Source organism: Argentina silus (assembly GCF_951799395.1).
Source record: "Argentina silus genome assembly, chromosome: 3".
Lineage (NCBI taxonomy): Eukaryota > Metazoa > Chordata > Actinopteri > Argentiniformes > Argentinidae > Argentina > Argentina silus.
Window position 1 is genome coordinate 24,701,944 of NC_139657.1, and position 20,345 is coordinate 24,722,288.

General features: G+C 43.5%; 1 protein-coding gene across 3 annotated transcripts in view; it reads right to left on the reverse strand.

Annotated features, from left to right (window-relative positions):
* Nucleotides 1-842: 842 nt before the first annotated feature.
* The window catches only part of lrrk2 (leucine-rich repeat kinase 2), a 29,811-nt gene continuing 10,308 nt past the window's right edge, over nucleotides 843-20,345 (reverse strand). For 2 of the 3 annotated variants that reach the window (XM_083667158.1, XM_083667159.1), the window contains 34 exons: nucleotides 19,755-20,019; nucleotides 18,884-19,102; nucleotides 18,560-18,669; nucleotides 18,343-18,415; nucleotides 17,829-18,040; nucleotides 17,320-17,570; nucleotides 16,870-17,018; nucleotides 16,624-16,717; nucleotides 16,257-16,443; nucleotides 15,816-15,997; nucleotides 15,223-15,449; nucleotides 14,182-14,309; nucleotides 13,736-13,954; nucleotides 13,204-13,405; nucleotides 12,995-13,083; nucleotides 12,708-12,895; nucleotides 12,323-12,477; nucleotides 11,926-12,072; nucleotides 11,503-11,694; nucleotides 10,723-10,869; nucleotides 10,456-10,568; nucleotides 9,941-10,131; nucleotides 8,964-9,124; nucleotides 8,490-8,660; nucleotides 8,184-8,284; nucleotides 6,883-7,095; nucleotides 5,195-5,388; nucleotides 4,962-5,034; nucleotides 4,580-4,770; nucleotides 4,225-4,377; nucleotides 3,818-4,047; nucleotides 3,156-3,224; nucleotides 2,872-3,005; nucleotides 843-1,431 (listed from right to left, as the gene is read on the reverse strand). In XM_083667158.1, the coding sequence (XP_083523284.1) occupies nucleotides 2,884-3,005; nucleotides 3,156-3,224; nucleotides 3,818-4,047; nucleotides 4,225-4,377; nucleotides 4,580-4,770; nucleotides 4,962-5,034; nucleotides 5,195-5,388; nucleotides 6,883-7,095; nucleotides 8,184-8,284; nucleotides 8,490-8,660; nucleotides 8,964-9,124; nucleotides 9,941-10,131; nucleotides 10,456-10,568; nucleotides 10,723-10,869; nucleotides 11,503-11,694; nucleotides 11,926-12,072; nucleotides 12,323-12,477; nucleotides 12,708-12,895; nucleotides 12,995-13,083; nucleotides 13,204-13,405; nucleotides 13,736-13,954; nucleotides 14,182-14,309; nucleotides 15,223-15,449; nucleotides 15,816-15,997; nucleotides 16,257-16,443; nucleotides 16,624-16,717; nucleotides 16,870-17,018; nucleotides 17,320-17,570; nucleotides 17,829-18,040; nucleotides 18,343-18,415; nucleotides 18,560-18,669; nucleotides 18,884-19,102; nucleotides 19,755-20,019 (5,418 nt within the window). In that variant the 3' untranslated portion in view covers nucleotides 843-1,431; nucleotides 2,872-2,883. The remainder of the gene's footprint in view (nucleotides 1,432-2,871; nucleotides 3,006-3,155; nucleotides 3,225-3,817; nucleotides 4,048-4,224; nucleotides 4,378-4,579; nucleotides 4,771-4,961; nucleotides 5,035-5,194; nucleotides 5,389-6,882; nucleotides 7,096-8,183; nucleotides 8,285-8,489; nucleotides 8,661-8,963; nucleotides 9,125-9,940; nucleotides 10,132-10,455; nucleotides 10,569-10,722; nucleotides 10,870-11,502; nucleotides 11,695-11,925; nucleotides 12,073-12,322; nucleotides 12,478-12,707; nucleotides 12,896-12,994; nucleotides 13,084-13,203; nucleotides 13,406-13,735; nucleotides 13,955-14,181; nucleotides 14,310-15,222; nucleotides 15,450-15,815; nucleotides 15,998-16,256; nucleotides 16,444-16,623; nucleotides 16,718-16,869; nucleotides 17,019-17,319; nucleotides 17,571-17,828; nucleotides 18,041-18,342; nucleotides 18,416-18,559; nucleotides 18,670-18,883; nucleotides 19,103-19,754; nucleotides 20,020-20,345) is intronic. The other variant, XM_083667160.1, reaches the window with a different exon arrangement.

The following is a 20,345-nucleotide window of genomic DNA, read 5'->3' on the forward strand; positions in this document are numbered from 1 at the left end:
ATCACACTCTCTCTCTGTCAAAGGTAAACTGTTAATCGTTTGGACAGGCCATATCGTCTGGCGCTTCCTAAAAACAGGTAAGACACATGTTACAGTATAATGGTTAAACATTTGCATGTGGCCCTGTATTACCCTAGCATTCAGAAACCTGGCATCACCTGTATGATAGCAAAAGCACATAAAACGGCTTTGAAAGCGTCTCCACGCAAACTGCCAACACTTGTCTTTTATTTTGTAACATTTTATGTACACGCCGTACCTCCATGTTTTGCCTTCTTGCCAGATCTCCTACTTTCTAACCGCAATGGGTCTTACCTGGTTAAATAAAATAAAATATTGTTTTTATAGAAAATTATCGGTCATTGTGCCTTAGAATGGACTAGCTACTTCCATCGAATTACATTGTCCGTGTCGTTCAGCTCACGTGTGCAATAAGTTGCACACTCCGGTGCGCAAATTAGTTCCAAACATAGGACAAAACACGAAGTATTCTCAGTTTGAATAATATACGCTTGTAATAATGGAAATAACAAATTGATTTCGACATGCGTGTGTAGCCCACAAAGATATGCGATTGCTGTAACATTTCTTGTGGAGATGTTTTAAAGTAATCATACGTATAGCGTACAGGTGATCCTATTCATGTACACCGGTATGGCTAACCTGGAGCTCGCCGAAGGAAGCTCAAGAATGGAAATATGACCGAAAGTGTCTGGATGAGACTACATTTTCCACAACAAGTAAGTGGAAAATGAGGTCGAAACCCTGAACTATCCCTTTACGCATCTACTCATTACAAATATACATCACTACTTTGTCAAACAAAACAGACAAACATCAGGTACAAGTCATAAAACAGAATTTACTGAATTTACATTTGCTGCATCATGGAAACATTCATTATGTGACGTAAAATCCCACCTCACATGGGCATCTTAATAAAAGACAAAGAAGTACATCCACTAGACAGGATTGAATGGACTCATTGGTAAACAAACACACATTTAAATAAATAATAAAATATGGCCATTAAGAGTTGAGAACTCAAATTGTCACACAAATTGTCCAGTTTTTTGTAGTGGCATATCACAAGTAAACATACATTTATTTAAGGGCCAGGAGTTTTTCCTGAAAACATGTATTGGTCAGGAAAAACTCTGGGACTTAACAATATTACAAATTCAGCTATCTTAATCCCTTTTAAAAAAAAAAAAGGAAAGAAATTCAAAGCCACCGGAGTGCTTCAATTCAAAATAATCTGGGAACACAACATTATTTTAAACATGATACACTGTCAAAATCAGGCCTTGCTCTTTGGGTCAGTGCAGTGGAAGGTATGGCTATAAGACAATGAGGTAAACCTTCTCCTTATATGTGCGATGCAGACACATAACAGTCCACTGAATCTTCCGTCCCTTTTCAATGTACATTCTGTGAAAATAAAAAGTAAAGATTGGCATTAATAATCCAAATTATAACAATACATACAGTGCCCTGCATAAGTAGTGGGCCATTGAAGCATGTTTTCTATAATCACTATGAGGTTAAAGTAGAGATTGTCAGCTTGTATTTGATGTTATTTGTGTACATATTGGTTTCACCATTCAGAAATTACAACAACGTTTATGCAGTCCCCCTATTTTAGGGTACCCAAAAGTAATGGGACAATTGGCTTGACAGGTGTTTCTGGTAAGTCAGGTGTGTTCCGTCACATCATTTGTGCAGGCATACTCAGTCAATGTCTAGCATTGATTCTAGGCTTTGCATGTGCCTTTGGAGTTTGCTATTGGTGTCAACATCAGGACCAAAGATTGTCAATGATTGTCAAGGAAGTCATTATTAGGCTGAAACATAGCCAAACCCTTAGGCTTGCCAAAATCAACATCATTAAACAGAACATAATTAAACAGAAAAAAAACACACACAAAGGGCCTCCCTTTGCTCTCAAAACAGCCTCAATTCTTCGTGTCATCCATGATGACATGATTGCATCACGTAATTCCTGCAGATATTTCAGGTGCACTTTCAAGCTGTGAATCTCCCGTTCTACCACATCCCAAAGGTGTTCTATTGGATTCAGAGCCGTTGACTGGGAAGGCCACTGAAGAACATTGAACTCATTGTCATGTTCATGAAACCAGTTTGAGATCACTTTTCCTTTGTGACATGGTGTATTATCATGCTGGAAGTAGCCATTACAACATGGGTAAATTGTGGCCATGAAGGGATGCACATGGTCAGCAACAATACTCAAATAGGCTGTGGCATTCAAGCGATGATTGATTGGTATTAACGGGCGCAAAGCGTGCCAAGAAAACATTCTCCACACCATTACACCACCTCCACCATGAGAAGGTGTATAGGTGTTCCTAATAAAGTGTTGTGTGAGTGTATAGCTGCCATTAGAACTTACTAACTTGTCTTAATTGATGATTGTAACTGCAGACGGCAGCAGCAGAATATATTCTGAAGTGTATAGAAACATCTTGTCTGCTCGAGTGCAAGCAAATGCCTCCAAATTCATTGGATGGTACTTCATCATACAGTAACAACTAGATATTTTTCAGAGCCAAAAAAAGGTGGAAGGTCTCGACTGGCCTAGTCAATATTCAGATTTAAATCCAATTGAACAGGCATTTAATTTCCTAATTATAAGATTTTAGGCAACATTACCTCAAAGCACATAGCTAAAGATGGCTGCAGTATGGGCCTACGGCAGCATTAACATGGATATGGTAGGTGGTATAAGTATAAGTATAATTACTCACATTCTCGTTATGGTGTTGCTATCATACTGCGGTTATGGTTACTATACTATTGTTGTCATTGTTATGGTGAATATTAATAAGGGACAGGGTGGGGTATCCATACAAAGCTGTGGGTTCAGTCGTGGAGCTCCTCTTTCATCTTGGCTGCAATCTCTTCTCTCATCTCACAGTGCTTGTTCAAGTCTCTGACCTCAAGAGGCAGAGCGCTGTTCCACACCATCAGCACCGATTCGTCGTCTGAGAGAGTATACACACACCACGCACACACACATCACACACACACACGCAAAGGAGATACAGACATGGTACTCTCAATATCTCATTTAGATTGACATCTTCATGTTTACTTTCTTTAGAATTTCTTTGTCCTCATTATGCATTGCTTACCACATAGATTCTTGACCTCTGGGAGTCTTCTTCCCAATACCAGGACCACATCCTTACGGTTTAGTGTTTCTTTGAAGTAAAAAAATAACAAAAACAGGAAGACAGACAGACAGACAGGAAATGGAGACAGACAGATACAGTATTTCAGACAGATGAAACTGAATTGTAGAAGTGAGAGGAAATAGATCAAACCAGACAGAAAAAAAAAAGTCAGAGATAAGAAAGCCAAAAAGAGACAGGAGACCGTTTTTATGTCTAGTATCGGATCGGTGAATCTCTAACACAAATAGATACATACTGTATACACTGACTGCCAGACATCAGTATCAGAAACACACCTGTGGCACCAGCTTAGGGTGAAAGGGACTAGATACCCCAGTGGCTAAATAGTACTGCAATCTAATTGTTTTCCCCATTGAAACCCATTATAAACTTTGTATTCTATCTGGCCAAATAAAACTATTTTTGACAGACACTTCAGGTTCTAATTATTTCTTTTAACGATATCAAGTATTTCTACTGGGACATTTTTTGTCACACACACACACACACACACACACACACACACACACACACACACACACACACACACACACACACCAAGTTCCAGATATCATACCCCCCCTTGATTTGACAGACAGACACACACACACAGTGCCTACCGATGAGCACACAGGCCATGCTGCGGATGGATCGGCAGTGGGGACTGATGACCTGCAGCAGCTGGCGGTTGGAGAGCTCCACCAGGAGGAGGTGGCCTCCACAGGTGCCGATCCACAAGGTGGCTCCATGCTGCACCAGGAGGGCCTTGACACTAGCCCAGGTAGGAGCAGCTTCCTGGGGCATCTCAGAGCTGGACCTATTCTTCCTGGGCCTCCGGCTGGAGCCATGTCTGTGGATAGATACCAAAGTTAGCTTTAGTTGTTGTTGTGTTTCTACAGTGAGGGTGTACTGTATTTTATTGTGATGCTATGTAGAGTAATATCTTGTTATGTGTGTGTGTGTGCGTATGTTTTTTTTTATAGATTCCACTTCAACAGTGTTTGTGTGTGTGTGTGTGGTTGCTGACCTGAGTAACTGGGCGCAGTCGATGCAGTCGATCATCCTCTCACTCTTTTTGTCCCACACCTCAACGCTCTGTCCTCCAGCCTTACTCAGGTACACATGTTTTTCTACCACTACACGAGACACACACGCCTCGCTGCTCACCGCATGCTGCTGCCTGTAAAAAGCACGCACACATGAGATTGAATCCAGCTACACTTGGATAAAATACTTGTATTTCTATTTCTGTTACTGTGATTATCGTAGAATCATCTCCATAATTTTCATATGCCCATTCAAATTAATGTTGGTCAGTTCACTTACAGGTAGGGTGCCTTGTTAGTGTACACTTCTTAGTAGAGGACATTGGGTATACTCACTGGAAGAGGTGATTGGGTTTAGTGTTGATGGTCTTCCAGACGTTGTAGTCGGCGGTAAAGGAGAGGATTCTGGTTCCACAGCCAGCCCACACAGTGCTTTTGTCCAATGAATGACCTGATTGGCCCAGACACATCAGGGGGGTGTTGACATTTCCGACGGTGAGCGTCTTCACTGGCTGGCCATTCTCCTGCTTTATATGAAATGAGAAAACACAAAGTATTTAACCTGTCATTATGCTAATGAAGAGATGATAATGTAGACTTCAATAAATGTCTATGGTCCTAAGCAGTACAGCATCTACAAGAACTATTCATTTTTAAAAAGCACACCATTTTGCACTCATCCAAAGCGTTAGGTATAATTTTGAAGAACCTGCGATACCTGAAGCACTGAGTCCTCATAGACAGTAAGAGTTCCATCCGCTGTCCCGACTAACAAGTAATTCTTTCTTTGACTGAAATGAAATCCAAAGGATTAATGCCAGAAGTTAATACCATGACTGTTCCCAGTAATGTACTACTAACACTGAATAAATTCATAATTCATTACTATAGACCAAAAATCGAAAGTAGTGTCCATCCATATATGTGCCCAGACGTCCTACCCTGCCTTACCTGCATTGGGGGTGTGTGTGGAAGAACAGTGATGTCACCGCGTCAGTGACACTCTGCAGGTGATGCCATGATGACATGTCCTGAGTGTTGATGACCACCAGTGCCCCTGACTGAGTACCTGCCACCAGCCAATCACAGGCCTCTCCTGGGACTTGAACGGTCACCAGGCATAAGACGGGACTGGTGTCAATATTCTGTTGCGGAGAGGAGGAAATTCTCATAAGCAGTGAGGAATATGGGCTTATAAACCTGCATGCAATCTGTCTGTTGAGAGAAGCAAGTATGTGAGTATGTATTTGTTACAAATGTTTTGGTTGTGCCTTGTGTTCTGTTATGTTTCCGTCCCTTTACCTATCTCCATCCTTCTCAGGCATTGTGACAATCAATTTGGTTTAGCTGCACCTCATTCCTCATCACTTCCATAGCCAATCAGAGGACGGCCCCGTCATATTTAAACCCTGTACTACCTCCCCTCACGAGATCCTTTTGTTTCTGTCTGTCTGTTCAGAGCGTGTTTGTGTAAAGTCATTGTGACAATTCTCTGTTCAGACCTCATTCCTTCATAATTCATCCATTGTATTTTCATTCTGGTTACGGGAGAGAAGTGGTATAGGTGAGAGCAGCCCATGGGTATACATTTATGCACGTAGGTTACGTCTATATACACTAGTTAGTTGGGGGCAGGTGCAGTCTGTTGTGTTTTCGGTTAGCTTAGAGTGTTGGTGCTGGACTGTGTCTAGCGGCATTCTTAGGTATAGGTTAGTTTTAGTTTAGGGACCCCCTTCTCTCCTTGGTACAATAAATCTTCATTACACTGTTCACCTTGTCTCCTTGTCATTGTTTTTCACTGTTCTCACTCCATTGTAACTGTCTGGGTGTGTCCTATGTTTATGTGCCTCACCCATCCCCTAGACCTGGGCCGGGGTGCGTAACAGTATTATTACAATACCTGTTCAATACTTATTATTGACATGTGAAGATCTATTATGAGATATGTAGATGAGCTGGCAGTATCTACACTCACTGAGCACTTTATTAAGAACACCTGTACACCTTCTCATGGTGGAGGTGGTGTAATGGTGTGGGGAATGTTTTCTTGGCACACTTTGGGCCTGTTAATACCAATCAGCCATCGCTTGAATGCCACAGCCTATTTGAGTATTGTTGCTGACCATGTGCATCCCTTCATGGTCACAATTTACCCATCTTCTAATGGCTACTTCAAGCATGATAATGCACTCTTCTGTCACAAAGCAAAAGTCGTCTCAAACTGGTTTCATGAACATGGCAATGAGTTCAGTGTTCTTCAGTGGCCTTTCCCAGTCACCGGATCTGAATCCATAGAACATCTTTGGAATGTAGTAGAACAGGAAATTCACAGCTTGACAGTGCACATGAAAAATCTGCAGGAATTGCGTGACGCAATCATGTCATCATGGACCTGATCTCAAAGGAATGTTTCCATCTTGTGGAATCAATGCCACGAAGAATTGAGGCTGTTTTGAGAGCAAAGGGAGGCCCTACCCAGTATTAGTATAGTGTTCCTAATAAAGTGTTCGGTGAGTGTATATTGTAACCACCCAACCTAGCTGAAAAGGCTGCATTGTTTATACTTGTTTGATGTTAGCACTAGTATCATTATGGCCCATGACGTAAAAGCTTATGGTGCAAAAATCTTGTTATCGTACCTGTGTTGTGACTCTCTCAGTCTCCAAATCTATAGCAGTGATGCAGCCTAGTCTCTGTGTGCTGCTGCCTCCTCCTACCCAGGCCCTGGGACTGGAATTTGGGCTGTTACTGCTGCTGTAGCCCACAGTGAAACACTCAGCGTTGGGTGCCCTGCTGACCGTCAGCTCCCTCATCAGACACAGCATCTCCCCAGAGTTCAGACAGTCAAACACCTGAAGTACACACAAAGGCAAGTGTAAAGGGTAAAAAAAGAAAAAGAAAAAAGGAACTGCCCAAAATCCCCAGCATACTACCTTATCTGTGAAATATGGTGGAGGGGGTGTTCTGGCTTGGGCATGTATGGGTGCCACTGGAACTGGCTCACTTGTCTTCATTGATGATGTAACTGCTGATGGCAGTAGCAAAATGAATTCTGTAGTGTACAGAAACATCTTGTCTACTGAAGTACGAGCAAATGCTTCCAATCTCACTGGATGGTGCTTCATCATACAGCAAGACAATGACCCCAAAACATGCAATGGCAATTAGGGAGTTTTTCAGGGCCAAAAGTGGAAAGTTCGAGAGTGGCCAAGTCAATGTCCAGATTTAGTGCTTTATTTGGATAATATAATTTTTTCCAATACTTGTGGAGCCCTGAAATAGGGGGAGTATGTTTAAGAAATGTGGTACTTTCTAAATGGTGAAACCAATCTGAGAAAGAATTGAATTAAAGCTAAGAATCTCTACTCTGTAGTAATTGTTTGATTTTAAATCCAAACTGTTGGGAGTATAGAGCTAAAAGAAGACAAAATGCTTCCTTACTTTCCAATACTTATGGAGGGCACTGTATATGCAGTCAGTAAATTACCAACAGAAATAAATAAATGGTTCAGCCTTTTTGACAGTCCCTTCTAAATACCTCTTCACCAACCATTACCCCTCTGTACAGTTCCTCTACTGTTAATAAAAATAAAATAAAAAATAATTGTAAAAAAAAGTAATCCTTCCTTCTTCTAGGATTGTGACTGCAAATGGCACCTGGTCCGAGCATAGATGTTTGCTTATGATGACTGATGTATAGATGATTCACTTACTTTAGACAAATGTACCTGTTGTAAGTCACTTTCGATTAAAGCGCCTGCTAACTGTAAAAAATGTAACGTAAAATGTTTTTTCATGTTTAGGTGCTGCGGTAGCAAAAGTGGAGAACGGAGAACCGGAGAAGATGTCACTACTGGCCTATGGCAACTCAGGGTAAGATGACATTTCACCTAAACATGAAAATAGGTTGATCCATCTCTTTACCACAGCCTCTTGTTACCTGTGCAGAGGTGGGTCTGTCCTGGGGACTCTCCCTCATGCAGTCCTTCATCAGGCCCTCAAACCCTGGCCACGGGGAGCAGCCGTAGTGCTTCACTGGATCTGTAGAGAGGATGAAGCCTTTAGCTTAGAAAACATTGAAATAAGCTTCCCAGTACTGCATTGCTATGTTTTTCAACATTGGATGTACAAATTCTCGATATCGGCCTGATAGTGATGCTCTGTATCTGATCAGTGCATCTATTCACTACCAATAAGACCAGCATAGAGCTAAAACCTTTTGGATACATAGGAATAACGTTGTTACCTGGCAGCTTCCCTTGCACGGCGATCTCGTCAAAGTCGCTGGGGAACTTCATGCCGTCGAAGATGCGCTCACCGCAGGTCAGGAGGTCGTACAGCAGCAGGCCAAAGGAGAATATGTCTGCCTGCTGGTTGTAGATCACGTTGCCCCGGGCAACCTCAGGGGCTCGAAAACCTGTAAAATGGACATAACTTTATTAATCCATTGAAAAGCTCCAACGTGTCAGCACACACATTAACAAGAGGGAAAGGTACACATTATCTAGACAGCCAGCTTTGCTTAAATGGACACAGGTAAATAAGTTGATGTTTAGCACCTTGATGAAGGCCTCAATGCTGCATCTGGTTTTGATAATAAAGGAACTGCTTTTACAAACCAAGTTTCCCTTGTTGTCAAGGAAGGCAGACTACATTTTTGTAGGTCTATATTCATCATTCACTGCACCAATTTACATTTACTGGATGAAGAGACCCTCACCTGGTGTGCCCTCTGAGCTCCTGACCCCCATGCTGCAGCAGTACTGGGCGATGCCGTAGTCTGTGATCTTAGCGATGATCTCAGAGTCCGTCTTCAGGTTGAAGAGGAGGATGTTGTGAGGCTTCAGGTCCCGGTAGATGATCATGGAGGAGTGGAGGTATCTGACCAACACACCAACAGGTGAAGTGAGTGAAACCATGGTGCACAATGCATGATGTCTGAACTAGGATTCACAATGTTGGTCCTACATGGAAATACAAACTTGTGTACAGTATTATGGGTTTTAAGCTTACTGAGTGGACCTGTAAATAGGAAGTCACTTCACACCCACATAGTGATCAAGTTGGCACGTCAGCATCTGTTTTTCCCCTCAAGTGGCTAGGGAAATTAGGCATGTCTTAGGCAACTTTTACAGGTGCACCATTGAGAGCATGCTGTCCGGTTGCATCACCGCCTCGTATGGCAGCTGCACTGCCAACAAACATAAAGCTCTGCAGATAGTGGTGAAAACAGCCCAGTCCATCACGGGCCGTGAACTCCCAGCTGTCCGAGCAATCTACTCGAGAGATGTAAGAGGAAGGCTAGGAAGAGCATCAAGGACAACAGCCTGCCGAGTCACGCCCTGTTCTCTCTCCTTCCATCTGGCAGACAGTATCGGAGCATCCAGTCCCGGATCAACAGATTTCTAAACAGCTTTTACCCCAAGACCATTAGACTGTTGAATTGACACTCTCCTCCTATATTACTTTATATTATTATTGTTGTTGTTTTTATGAGCATACTATCTTTATTACGTGCTACTGTTGTTGTTGTGGTTGTTGAGAGCTATTCTGCCCAAAGCATTTTGTAGCATTGTGTACTTGTCTTCAATGCAATGACAAATAAACAGAACTTGAATTTGACTTGTATGATGACATACTTTGTCATCAGCAGTCATAATAACAACTGACGTTTGCGTGTGTGTATTGAGAGCATACCTGAGGCCGTCGGCCACCTGCAAGGCTATCCTGTGCTGGAGTTTGCAGTTGAGGCTACCGTTCTCGTGTTCAAAGAGGGAGTCCAGGGACCCTCGTGGTGCCAGCTCCATCACCAGAACGTGGGGGGCCGAGCCGGCCGCCAGCAGGCTCACCAGGCTGGGGTGGTGGAGGCGGCCCAACACCGCCAACTCCTGGAGAAGAGGGGAGAGATAAGGTTACAGTAACCGGCTATACAGAGGGCTACCAACCTCAGTCAACCTGGAGAGCAACAGCATAAGGTGTACAGGCCCCAATCTACAGTGGCACTAACACACTTGAGTCATCTATAGATAAAGTTGATTTGTGAATCAGGTTGTGCTCTAGGCTGGATAAAAAGCTTGTACACTGTGTAGCTCTCCAGGGCAAAAAAGAGCTGTCTTTGAATACAGAAAGGTTGTGCTGCGTTAGCAGATGTTGTTACAGAAATGTCATGATCAAGATTACATTAGCATATAAAGCTGCATTATCAAGGTTACCTGTCGTAGAAGTCTGTGGATATATAGGTCAGATGCGTGCTTGTTGAAAATCTTCACCGCCACTTCTTCGTTTTTATAGACTCCTCGATAGACAGACCCAAAACCACCGTCTCCTTCATGCAAACAACAACAACATGGAGTCAGTACTCTAGTTATAAAAAAGTAATAAATGTAACATTATCAAGTTTTAATTAAATTATTTCATTCAAGTTATTATCAAGTGTGTCAAAATGTCCAACCAGACCCAAACCTGAATGGCACACTGACCCAGTAAGTTTTCCTTGGAGAGGTCAACTTCCAGCTCTTCACTGTCCAGTATGGTCCCAGCAGGCTGGTCACTCAGAACCAGGTCTGGGGCGACCTGAGAGATGGGCACCGTAGAGCGAGGGTCCTCTGGGTTCACCAAGACACAGTCTAGAGGAGAACACTGACAGCTGAAAAAACCCAAGGGTTCTACATGTAATCAAAAAGAGTTCTACATGACCTCAAAAGGGTTCAAAGGGTTCTCTTACAGGGACAACCCTCAGAACTCTTTTTGATTCTGGATAGAACCTTTTTTTTTCATGTATGTATGTGAATTGTTATGTATATCTGTACATAAGTAGCTGTACTTCTGAGTGAGTAGCACACATGGAATGGCATGCGATTTTCACCCATTTTAAAGAGATTGAAAGCGATCTTCGCGAGCATGTCTGTATTTTTTTTTGGGCACATATGGTAAATGTTTAGTTCGTACAAATATAATCTATGAATTGAATTCAGCTACGGAATCCCTGTTTATCAGCGTCAATATTATGAAGCTGTAGGCAACCGTTTTTGCTTTCACTTTCTAGTTTGGCCAATGGTTTGGGCTCAATGAATCCCCACATACATGCATCAACATGCACAGACGACACTCGCGCTGGGGACCTGTTTTTGCTCATGAGCGCTTATTTCATAACTATAGGCAGAAACTATGCTAAATATCTCCTTCAATCACTTTAAGAGCAACAACCATTTTCTAATACTAAATTTGCAATGAGTCAAACCAATGTAAAACAGGCATACCCTTGTCTATGTGGGTGTAGAGGTCCTCTAGCAGCATCTTGCTCCACTCCTGTCCGTCCTCAAAGCTGTACAGAGCCCACTTCTTCAGCAAGGTCTCCCCATTGCCGTGGATGTCGGTGGTGAGGAGGCCGGGGAACCACTCCTCCAGGAGAGAGTCAATGTGATCCACAACCTGACCCAGCAACACACGACCTGGGGAGGGGGGTCAAAGCTAACTATAACTCTTCATTATCACCATCATCATCATCATCAACATCTATAGTCATTGTCATCACGATCGCCATTGTCCAGTAAGGACATGTTCAGAGCATGATCTGGGGTGGCCATTACCCAACGTAGCAGAACATGACCTGATTGTCATTCGAAACGCAAATGGAACATCAGAAACCAAAATGATGTCTCTTAAATGGTGCTGTCCTATACCTTTGCGTGAGCAGGGCACAGTAATCTTGACGAAGCTTGCAGGGTTGTGCTCTACAGCTGCAGCCTCCACCAAACAGTAGGCCTCAGGAGACCAGCTCAAGTAGATGCCCCTCCTCCAGTAGATACGGTTAGGCCTCAAGACTTTGTCTGATGGGGGGAAAAAGTCACAAAATACTGGGTCCACACTCTCTCTCTGCAACAGAATGGTCCTCATGTAATGCTTACAACAAGACAGACACGATTAGTTCAGAAATGTGAAGCACTTCTGTGAAGCAAGCATGGGTTTTGACCTCTGAAGCAAGCATGCTGTATCTCCAAACCTTTTTCATTTATATAATCATTCATTGACTGAATTTATTATTACTCTCAGTGGATAAGTACTGTATCTTATCAGTACCTCTGCCACAGAGCATGTATGAAGAGACCTCCAGCAGGCGGTTGATCTGGCGGGACCAGTAGCCCATGGGGAAGTAGGGCATCTCATACAGACGTACAATCACCTCAGAGTTCTCACAGTGGGGCAGCTCGATCACCGGCCTGTGTTTGGAAAGACTGAGGGGACAGCACATCACAGTTAGGAAGAGCCATATGTATGTACACAGTACAGAGTTCTTCAAACTCTCTGCCATTTTGGGTCTATACTGTCATGGCAGAACAATTTTCTTACTGGAATCTTACTAGAACATACAGTCATTGACTTCAAACATTTAGTGCCAACATGGCGTCCTATGAAATTCTTTATCTCAAACCAAGTTTGAGATAAGCCAAGTTGTGTCTCTTACCTGTTTGGCACTAGGAGCTGGTCCTCTCCAAAGGGAAGGACCATCTGGAACTTCTCCAGCAATTTAAAGTACTGGGTCAGATGACTCTTGGGGAAACACTTAGTCTCAAACAGGAACCTTTCTACTACGGAGCGCTGGACCACTCCTTTAGGGTGCTCCCAATACCCTGAGCTCTTCAGGGTTAGTTTCTACACAGACAGAAAGAGGAAGATGGTGAATGTACGCCCCCTGTGTGTGCATGTGTTTGTGTGTGTGTGTGTGTGTGTGTGTGTCGTCTTCTTTACTACCTGTGAGATGATGTTGCAAAGCCACTGTGGGTTGATGAAGTATAGTTCTCTGAGCTGGAGGGCTGGGTCGTCAAAGTGCAGAAGGACACCTAATAGCAGTAAAGCACGAATTAAAACAAACAGCCTACCATAAATGCAAACACACACACACACACATATATACACACACACACACACACACACACACACACACACACACACACACTGACCGGCCTCGCTGAGGAAGTAGATGGCGTGGGGCAGCTCTGCCTCCTCCAGCTGGAGCTGGCTCTCCTGGATGAGCTGCAGCAGGGTGTGGTGCCTTAATACAGGGAACTCAGGGGGCACTCTGCTCCTCTCCTGGAGCACCCTCCTCTCCAGCTCCACATAGCTGTCTGGGACCAGCTGGCCCATCACCGGCTGGCCCTGGATCTAGGAGACAAAGAGAGAGAGGCACAGAAGGTGAGAGGAATGCACTCCTATTTCTTAGAACTGTGGTTTAAAGTTGAGCATAATTTGTCATCATCACAGGTGGTGGGGCTGGGTCACAAAAGGTACTTGTAATGTGCAGTACAAGCAACTGACATAAAATGACGGTAATAAAAAGTAGACTACCATTACAATGCTATGATAAAGGATTTGCAGGTATGCCTGTCTGCCTAAAAAAACTGCACCAAATTCATAATGTTATGAATTTATTATATTTCTACCATTTCTTCAATACTCCACCACTCACCAGATGCCCCATGTTGCCATGGTTACCTTGAAGCTGGTGATCTCCCTGCTGATGGCCTTGCGTAGCTTGGTGATGGTGTCCGAGTCCTCACAGACAGACACCATGTGATAGTCACGGATGGCGGGGAAGCCCTGGTGGTTGAGCAGCTCCTCTCTGATCTTACACACGCAGGCCTGCAGGTGGAGCTCTTCACTCACGTCTGCGTGGGTACCCACCAGGATGACTGGGGACAGAGGAGCTGCCGCCTACACACAGCACAGAAAGAGTCAAATACAGTAGAGGAGAAACCATAGAGACATAAATACAGTAGAGGGATACTGAGGCACAGTTATGGGAAAACTAAAATGGAGACAAGAAAATGTGCTTCAAATCATTGTTGCTGATATAAATGCCCTTTTCAGCTAAGCCTATAGGTATGCAATAAATACTATGTTTTTATTTGAGTGTATTGTGTGTTTCTACTGAGACTCACTTTGATGTTAAAGAGCAAGGGTTTGAGAGCTTCCACCTGGGTGGCTCCCTTGCTGAGGTCATACACCACCAGGTAGAGGGCCCGGGGGGTCAGGAAGTGGGGGTGAGAGCCACTGAACTCCTCCCCACCTGAGGAGAGAGCAGATGGAGTGAGAGACAGCTCTGAAGACCAAGACCAGAGTTACATCTACACTATAAACCCTAGAGGTCACACTCCCCTAAATAAACTGACTGCATGGAAGTGCCATGACAGGGAATCTCTTCTAACAGTCACTGCCTGCCGGAGTGTCCACTCAGGGGAGCAATCCTGCAAAGAGATTTTGAAGCTGGCTATATCATGTAGCCAAGTGGAGAACAGCAGTGGCTGGTGCCAAAAAGCATGTTTCCTTATTAGAAACCCAGTACTTTGTACTCCATCTGACTGTTTTAGACTGTGATTTCTGTTTCTATTATTTCCTATTTTTCCATTTAGTGTCCCGGTGACCGATTATTTTTTTATATCCCAGAAATGACAGTTGAAGCATTTTTTGCAGATACACGCACATCCTATACGCATGCATCAGAGTACGTGAACGAGCCTTGGCTTGCATGCCGCTGACAGGCTGCTGACTTAAAGCCTTTTACAATCTACAGATTAACCCATTTTGAGAAGAAGACCAAGCAAGTCCCACCCAGTTGACAACTTAAAAATGGAGACAGCCTGTCAGTGCTCTCTCTAGTTTTTTTTATATTGATTGATCTATGATAAAAAACCAAAAGACCCAAACCCAGATCAGTCACCTCCAGCCCTAAAGATCAGAAGATCCAAACCAAACCAACCACCTAGACCATTATCAACAGTATTGTGCACTTATAAACATGTTATATATATGTCATGAACATATCACTACTAAAACTGTCACTATAATTTGACTGTTCATCATCTGTATGATTTGATTGTGCTGCAGCGAACAATCTAACCACTAGTTTTAAAAGTCATTGCCTACACGTATGTTATTAATCGTCATAAACTGTCAAGTGATTCAGTTGGAGTAATGCTGACCTGAGAAGTCCCACACGTTCAGCACCATGTTTTTATTCTTGTCCCGGTCCCGGATGGCCCAGTCCTTCACATCAATCCCCACGTTCGGTTGCTCCGTCTGGCACTGGGAACGCTTAACTTTCATCAGTTGGCGGATCAGCTCGGTCTTCCCACTACCAGCATTCCCAACCACGATCAGCTTCATCCGGTAGTACGGCACCGCCTTCTTCAGACGCTGCTGCAGGAACCTGGAGGAAGGAAGGTGGAATTAGTCTTTTGGGATTGGGATTGGGATTAACATTTTGGAAGAGTGTGGACATTCTGGAAAATGGTAAATTTAAATCAGTAAAAGAAAATGTACATCTGGAATTTTCTGACGGACAGATCAAGTTGGATTAATATGTTTGCTTTGGGGGCTAATCAAGGCTACACACATTTAGGGTTGATTTGAGAGACATGCACACAGCCAAAACTTTCCCGCATGTTCACATTTCTTAAGTAAGGACTCTGTTGATGGTATGTTCAACCTGGATTTAAGCGCTACAGGTGCCTAACCCACTTGACCAGTCACTAAGGCCTTACAGTACACTCTACTGTCCTATGAAGATATTCACCTGACTATGTCTTTGGTCTTGTTGCCGATGTGCTTGAGGTCTAGATGGAGCCGCAGGCCGTCCAGTGGCAGGTCCCACAACCGACCCAGTTTGCCCATCTCGTCAGGGAAAGAGCGCAAGCCAACATTTCGGCTCACGTCCAGAGAAGTCAACTCCTCCAACAGGCCGATCTGAGGAGGGATCTGAAACAAGGTTCAATAGGCTATCAAGACCACAGATAAATATATAGGTTTAATTTTTACCCGTCTGGTGTTCAATCTCCCCAAATTCTCCCATGTCAAATTCTCCTCCTTTGCACCCTTCACTGGCTCCCGGTAGCAGCACGCAACAGGTGTTCCTAATAATGTTCTGCTAATAAAGGTGTTCCTAATAAAGAGAGTAAGTGTATACTTATATCAATCCAACAGATGTCATTACATAGTGGCCTTAAGGGTTGGCTACCTCTGTGAGCTTGTTGTCACAAAGGTGGAGTTTCTCCAGTCTGGCCCATTTATAGACGGGTCCACTCAGGTCTAACACTCCAATGCGGTTCTGACCGAACATCAGCTCCTGAAGGTTAACGGACGCCCAGATACCAGGGCCTGGTAGGACCGTGATGTCATTGGTCCTCATGTCCAATGACCGCAAACTGGGGGTGAAATGGAAAGGAAAGCTTCTTAAAGAAAAGAAACATTTGCCTCCTCAAAAACCGCCTACAAGTTTGGATCTAAAAACATATCTGATGAATGAGCTCCAGGTATGGTAACAATTTTAAACATTTTATTTCTTAGTGACTACGTTTGCACCTTCATCAAACCATCACACTTACTTTGGAAGATCAAATATGGCTTCAGGAATGTAACTGAAACTGTTATTCGATAGTTTCAGCGTTGTTATCTTTGAGGGTAGGTGAGAAAGAGAACCTAAGAAAGAGGGAGAAGAGCAGCATGGATATTTTCATACATATCGTTGCACATTTTAATGTGAGGATTGATTAAAACTATCAATCAATAATAATAATATTATTGTTATTTACCATGTCATCAAGTTATAGCAGCAGAGATATTGTACTTACTGAGCTTGTTGATGGAAGCGCTTAAGGTCTCCAGTTTGGGGCAGCCAGATAAGAAGTCAGTGGAGATGCTCTCCACACTGTTCTTACTCACATCCAGGTGTTTCATCTTCGGAAGACACAGAGGGCTACACAGCTCACTCATTCTATTCCTGAAAAATAGAAAGCAAAAAAGGGAACAGATCAAGTGTTTTAGTCATGCTTCAGATGCAGTGATTAACATTCATGGTAAGCAATTGTATGTCATAATTCTGACTGGCCTGTAAATTGCTATGACATGTGTCATTATGATGCCACTATCACAATAAGTTACGACACCAAAACGTCAACAAAACGCACAGTACAACTCTTGTTACCTATCTCTTGTACAATGCTGTATAGTTTCCATAAGTCAACCACTCAAGTAAAATCAATGAGTGGAACAGGATTAAAAAAATTAATTTCCCAGCATACCCCTCCAGAGACAGCTCCTCCAGTTGGTCCATGGCTCTACCCAGCTGGTGGGGGAAGGTAGTGATGTGGTTGAAGGACAGGTTGAGTTGTCGTAATGACGGGCAGGTCACAGTGGGGTCGAGTGTCAGAAGCGGGCCGACACAGTTGCGGGACACGTTGAGGGTGCTCAGTGAGGGCAGGGCCAGGAGTTCGGCCGGCAAAGAATGCAGCTGGTTGCCTTGGAGATCTAGGCGAGTCAAACTCTTCAAGCTCTGATGTTAAAAAAAAAAAAACATTTGTCGAAAAACATTTTTCATGTTTGTGTAGCTGAGGTGGTTAGGAGAAGAACGCTTGCCTGAGATCTGAAGAGCTGTACTATCTGCTAGAGCTAATTCCTAGGCTTTAGCTCAGCATGCTAATGTGGTATTGAGACACATAGACACCCCATATTCACTGCCCTTTCAGTCGAGTATGAAGATGGCCTGACAAACACAATTATCTAATATGGGTTGTTTTATAATGACCATTACCTTACACAGTGCAGATGGGAAGTCTGATAGGCTGTTCTGGCTCAAATCTAAGCGGAACAGGTACGGAAGCTGCTGTTGAACAGATCCCTTGTCCATCAGACACGACAAAGAGTCCAGCTCGTTCCCTGACAGGTCCAGCAGTCGGATTCTCTCTCTGTCCCCGCCCAGGGGGGTAGAGCTATCCACTGACCCCAACACTGGAGAGTAGATACCTACATTTGAGAGAGTAGATACCTACATTTGGTCAAGACTTTACTTGCAAACAAATTTCAAATGACATTGTAATGTTTTTTTTATGACAATGTATTACAGTAAATAAGATGAGTTATGCTTACTTGAATATCAAATGTCATTTTTTGGGAGCATAAATTAGTGTGCAGTCATATATATTATGCATAAGACATAAAGCTTTTCTTTACCCAGCATCAGAGAAATAATGTGTGGATGACACAGGGACATTTTTAAGCAGCTTCATGACACCTGAAGCAAGTGTGTATACTGTCATGAAACAGACCTTTTTGGTTAGGGACTGTCCTGCCATATCTCCTCTGTAGGGGTTCATTGAGTTCAACCTCTGCCTGTCCTCCCTGGGGATAAAGAGACAGAAAGACAAACAGACAAAAAAAGAGTGAAAGTTAACTTTGTTTGAATTCATGTGAATGTACTGAACACCACTCCCTCGGAAACACTCAAAAAAGAGCATGCTCTGTTTGGTTGTAAGGATGTTGCACCTCTGAGCTGGCATGTGTGCGACGCTCCTGCTTTCTCTTGAAAGACCCCGCTCTCCACTCCTCTGACGAACCATTAGGAGACTTGAGCACCAATGAGAGTGAATCACTTCCTGTACAAAAAGAGGTGGCAAATAAGCAAACTATTTCCCAAAGGAACCTCTACCTCTTGTCAATACTTTGAGAGAAATAAGACTGAGAAAATAAATCAAATCTAGTGATTACATGACATTGACCTAGTCAATGCTAAACTCATCATATTTTTTACCACGAGTGGCATATTTGGTCCACAAGCAAGGAATTCCCTGGTAATAAATCAGTTATTACCTTGTAATAACTGGTCAAAAGTCTCACCGTCACTCTCCATGTCTTCATTGGTGAAGACCAGGCTATCCTCCAGGGACATGAAGCTGGAGTCATCGCTCTCATCTGACATGTAGCCAGAGGTCAAACAGGGGTCAGCTAATGACCTTGGAGTTGGAGGACCTGGGGTGCTCTTATTCCTCTGGAAGGACTGCACATACCGGGCCAGACATACACCTTTACCTGCAAAAAGAGCACACATCATCAGCCTGTAGTACAAGGCTTTTATCAGATACACATCTCTACATGTAGGTGTGCATCACAAACTGGTACTTATGATGCATGAAATTAATTTACCTTCAACTAAGCTTCAAATATGAAAGCATCTAAAATGGTGCTATGCTGTCATGGAGTTACGTTGTAATGGTGTTGTCATGTGCCACGGTTATAATGCTTAATGAGTCAAAACCGTAGAAGAACCAGTGTTACACGGTTTACCGACACTTCTGTACATTTTCAAGACTTCGTTTTTCAAACAGTACAATACTACAGTTGTTGTGACTTTCGGTACTTCTGTCAAATGTGTCTCTCATGTTGTATAGTGTACGGTGAGAGAAACAAATCTGTCATTTGTCTGGATCCTATCTAGAGGGCAGTAGTAGGCTAGCCACAGCACGAGCCGCGAACCACTTGAAGCGATAGGTGAGAGACAGAAGAACGACAACTGCTTAAGCCAATGGAGGCAAAACTCATTAGTTATTTTGCAAAGACTGGGTTCTGACAAACATAACATATCGAGGAAAAGAGAGACTTACTGTTCATAGATTAATCTTTCAACACGAAAATAAACGGCACAAACAAAGTAATTAAATCAATGCTTTCATAAGACACTCACTGTTGTTAGTGCGTAGACTGGGCGCCCTGCTGCGCTCTGACAGGAGAGGGCTGAGCCAGGCAGCATCAACCTGGCCAAGCCTGAAGCCCCCCAGACAGAGGGCACTGTTGTTAAGGTCCAGGCCCAGACGCCCTAGCAGCTGGATGACAGCGGGGCTGTCCCCCCGACGCACGCTGGCCCCAAGAGCGCTACGCAAGTGCTGCTCGTGTACCCCGCGGCTGAGCAGGAGCTCTACCAGCTCCAGAGGCCCCCCTGTCTCACAAACCTGGTAAACACACAAACACACACACACTGTACACATGAAGACGGACAAACCAAACCTGACCACCCTTCCTTTGATCCCTTCCCCCGATGGACCAAATGGCCATTGTAAACTCATTCAGACAAAGGCAAAGTTAAGTGACTCTCTTTGGGAATGTTGAATAGTGAGTTTCATTTGCCTCAGTGACACACACACTGGAGTGGTTAATATTTTGTTAGAAAATGTGTAAGGTATATCTAGCTAGCTGGCTGTGTTTACAGTTCAGCTAATAAATGTGATAGCTTGGTTTTAGCTATACAGTAATGCAAGCCAGCCTGTTGCCTAGCAAG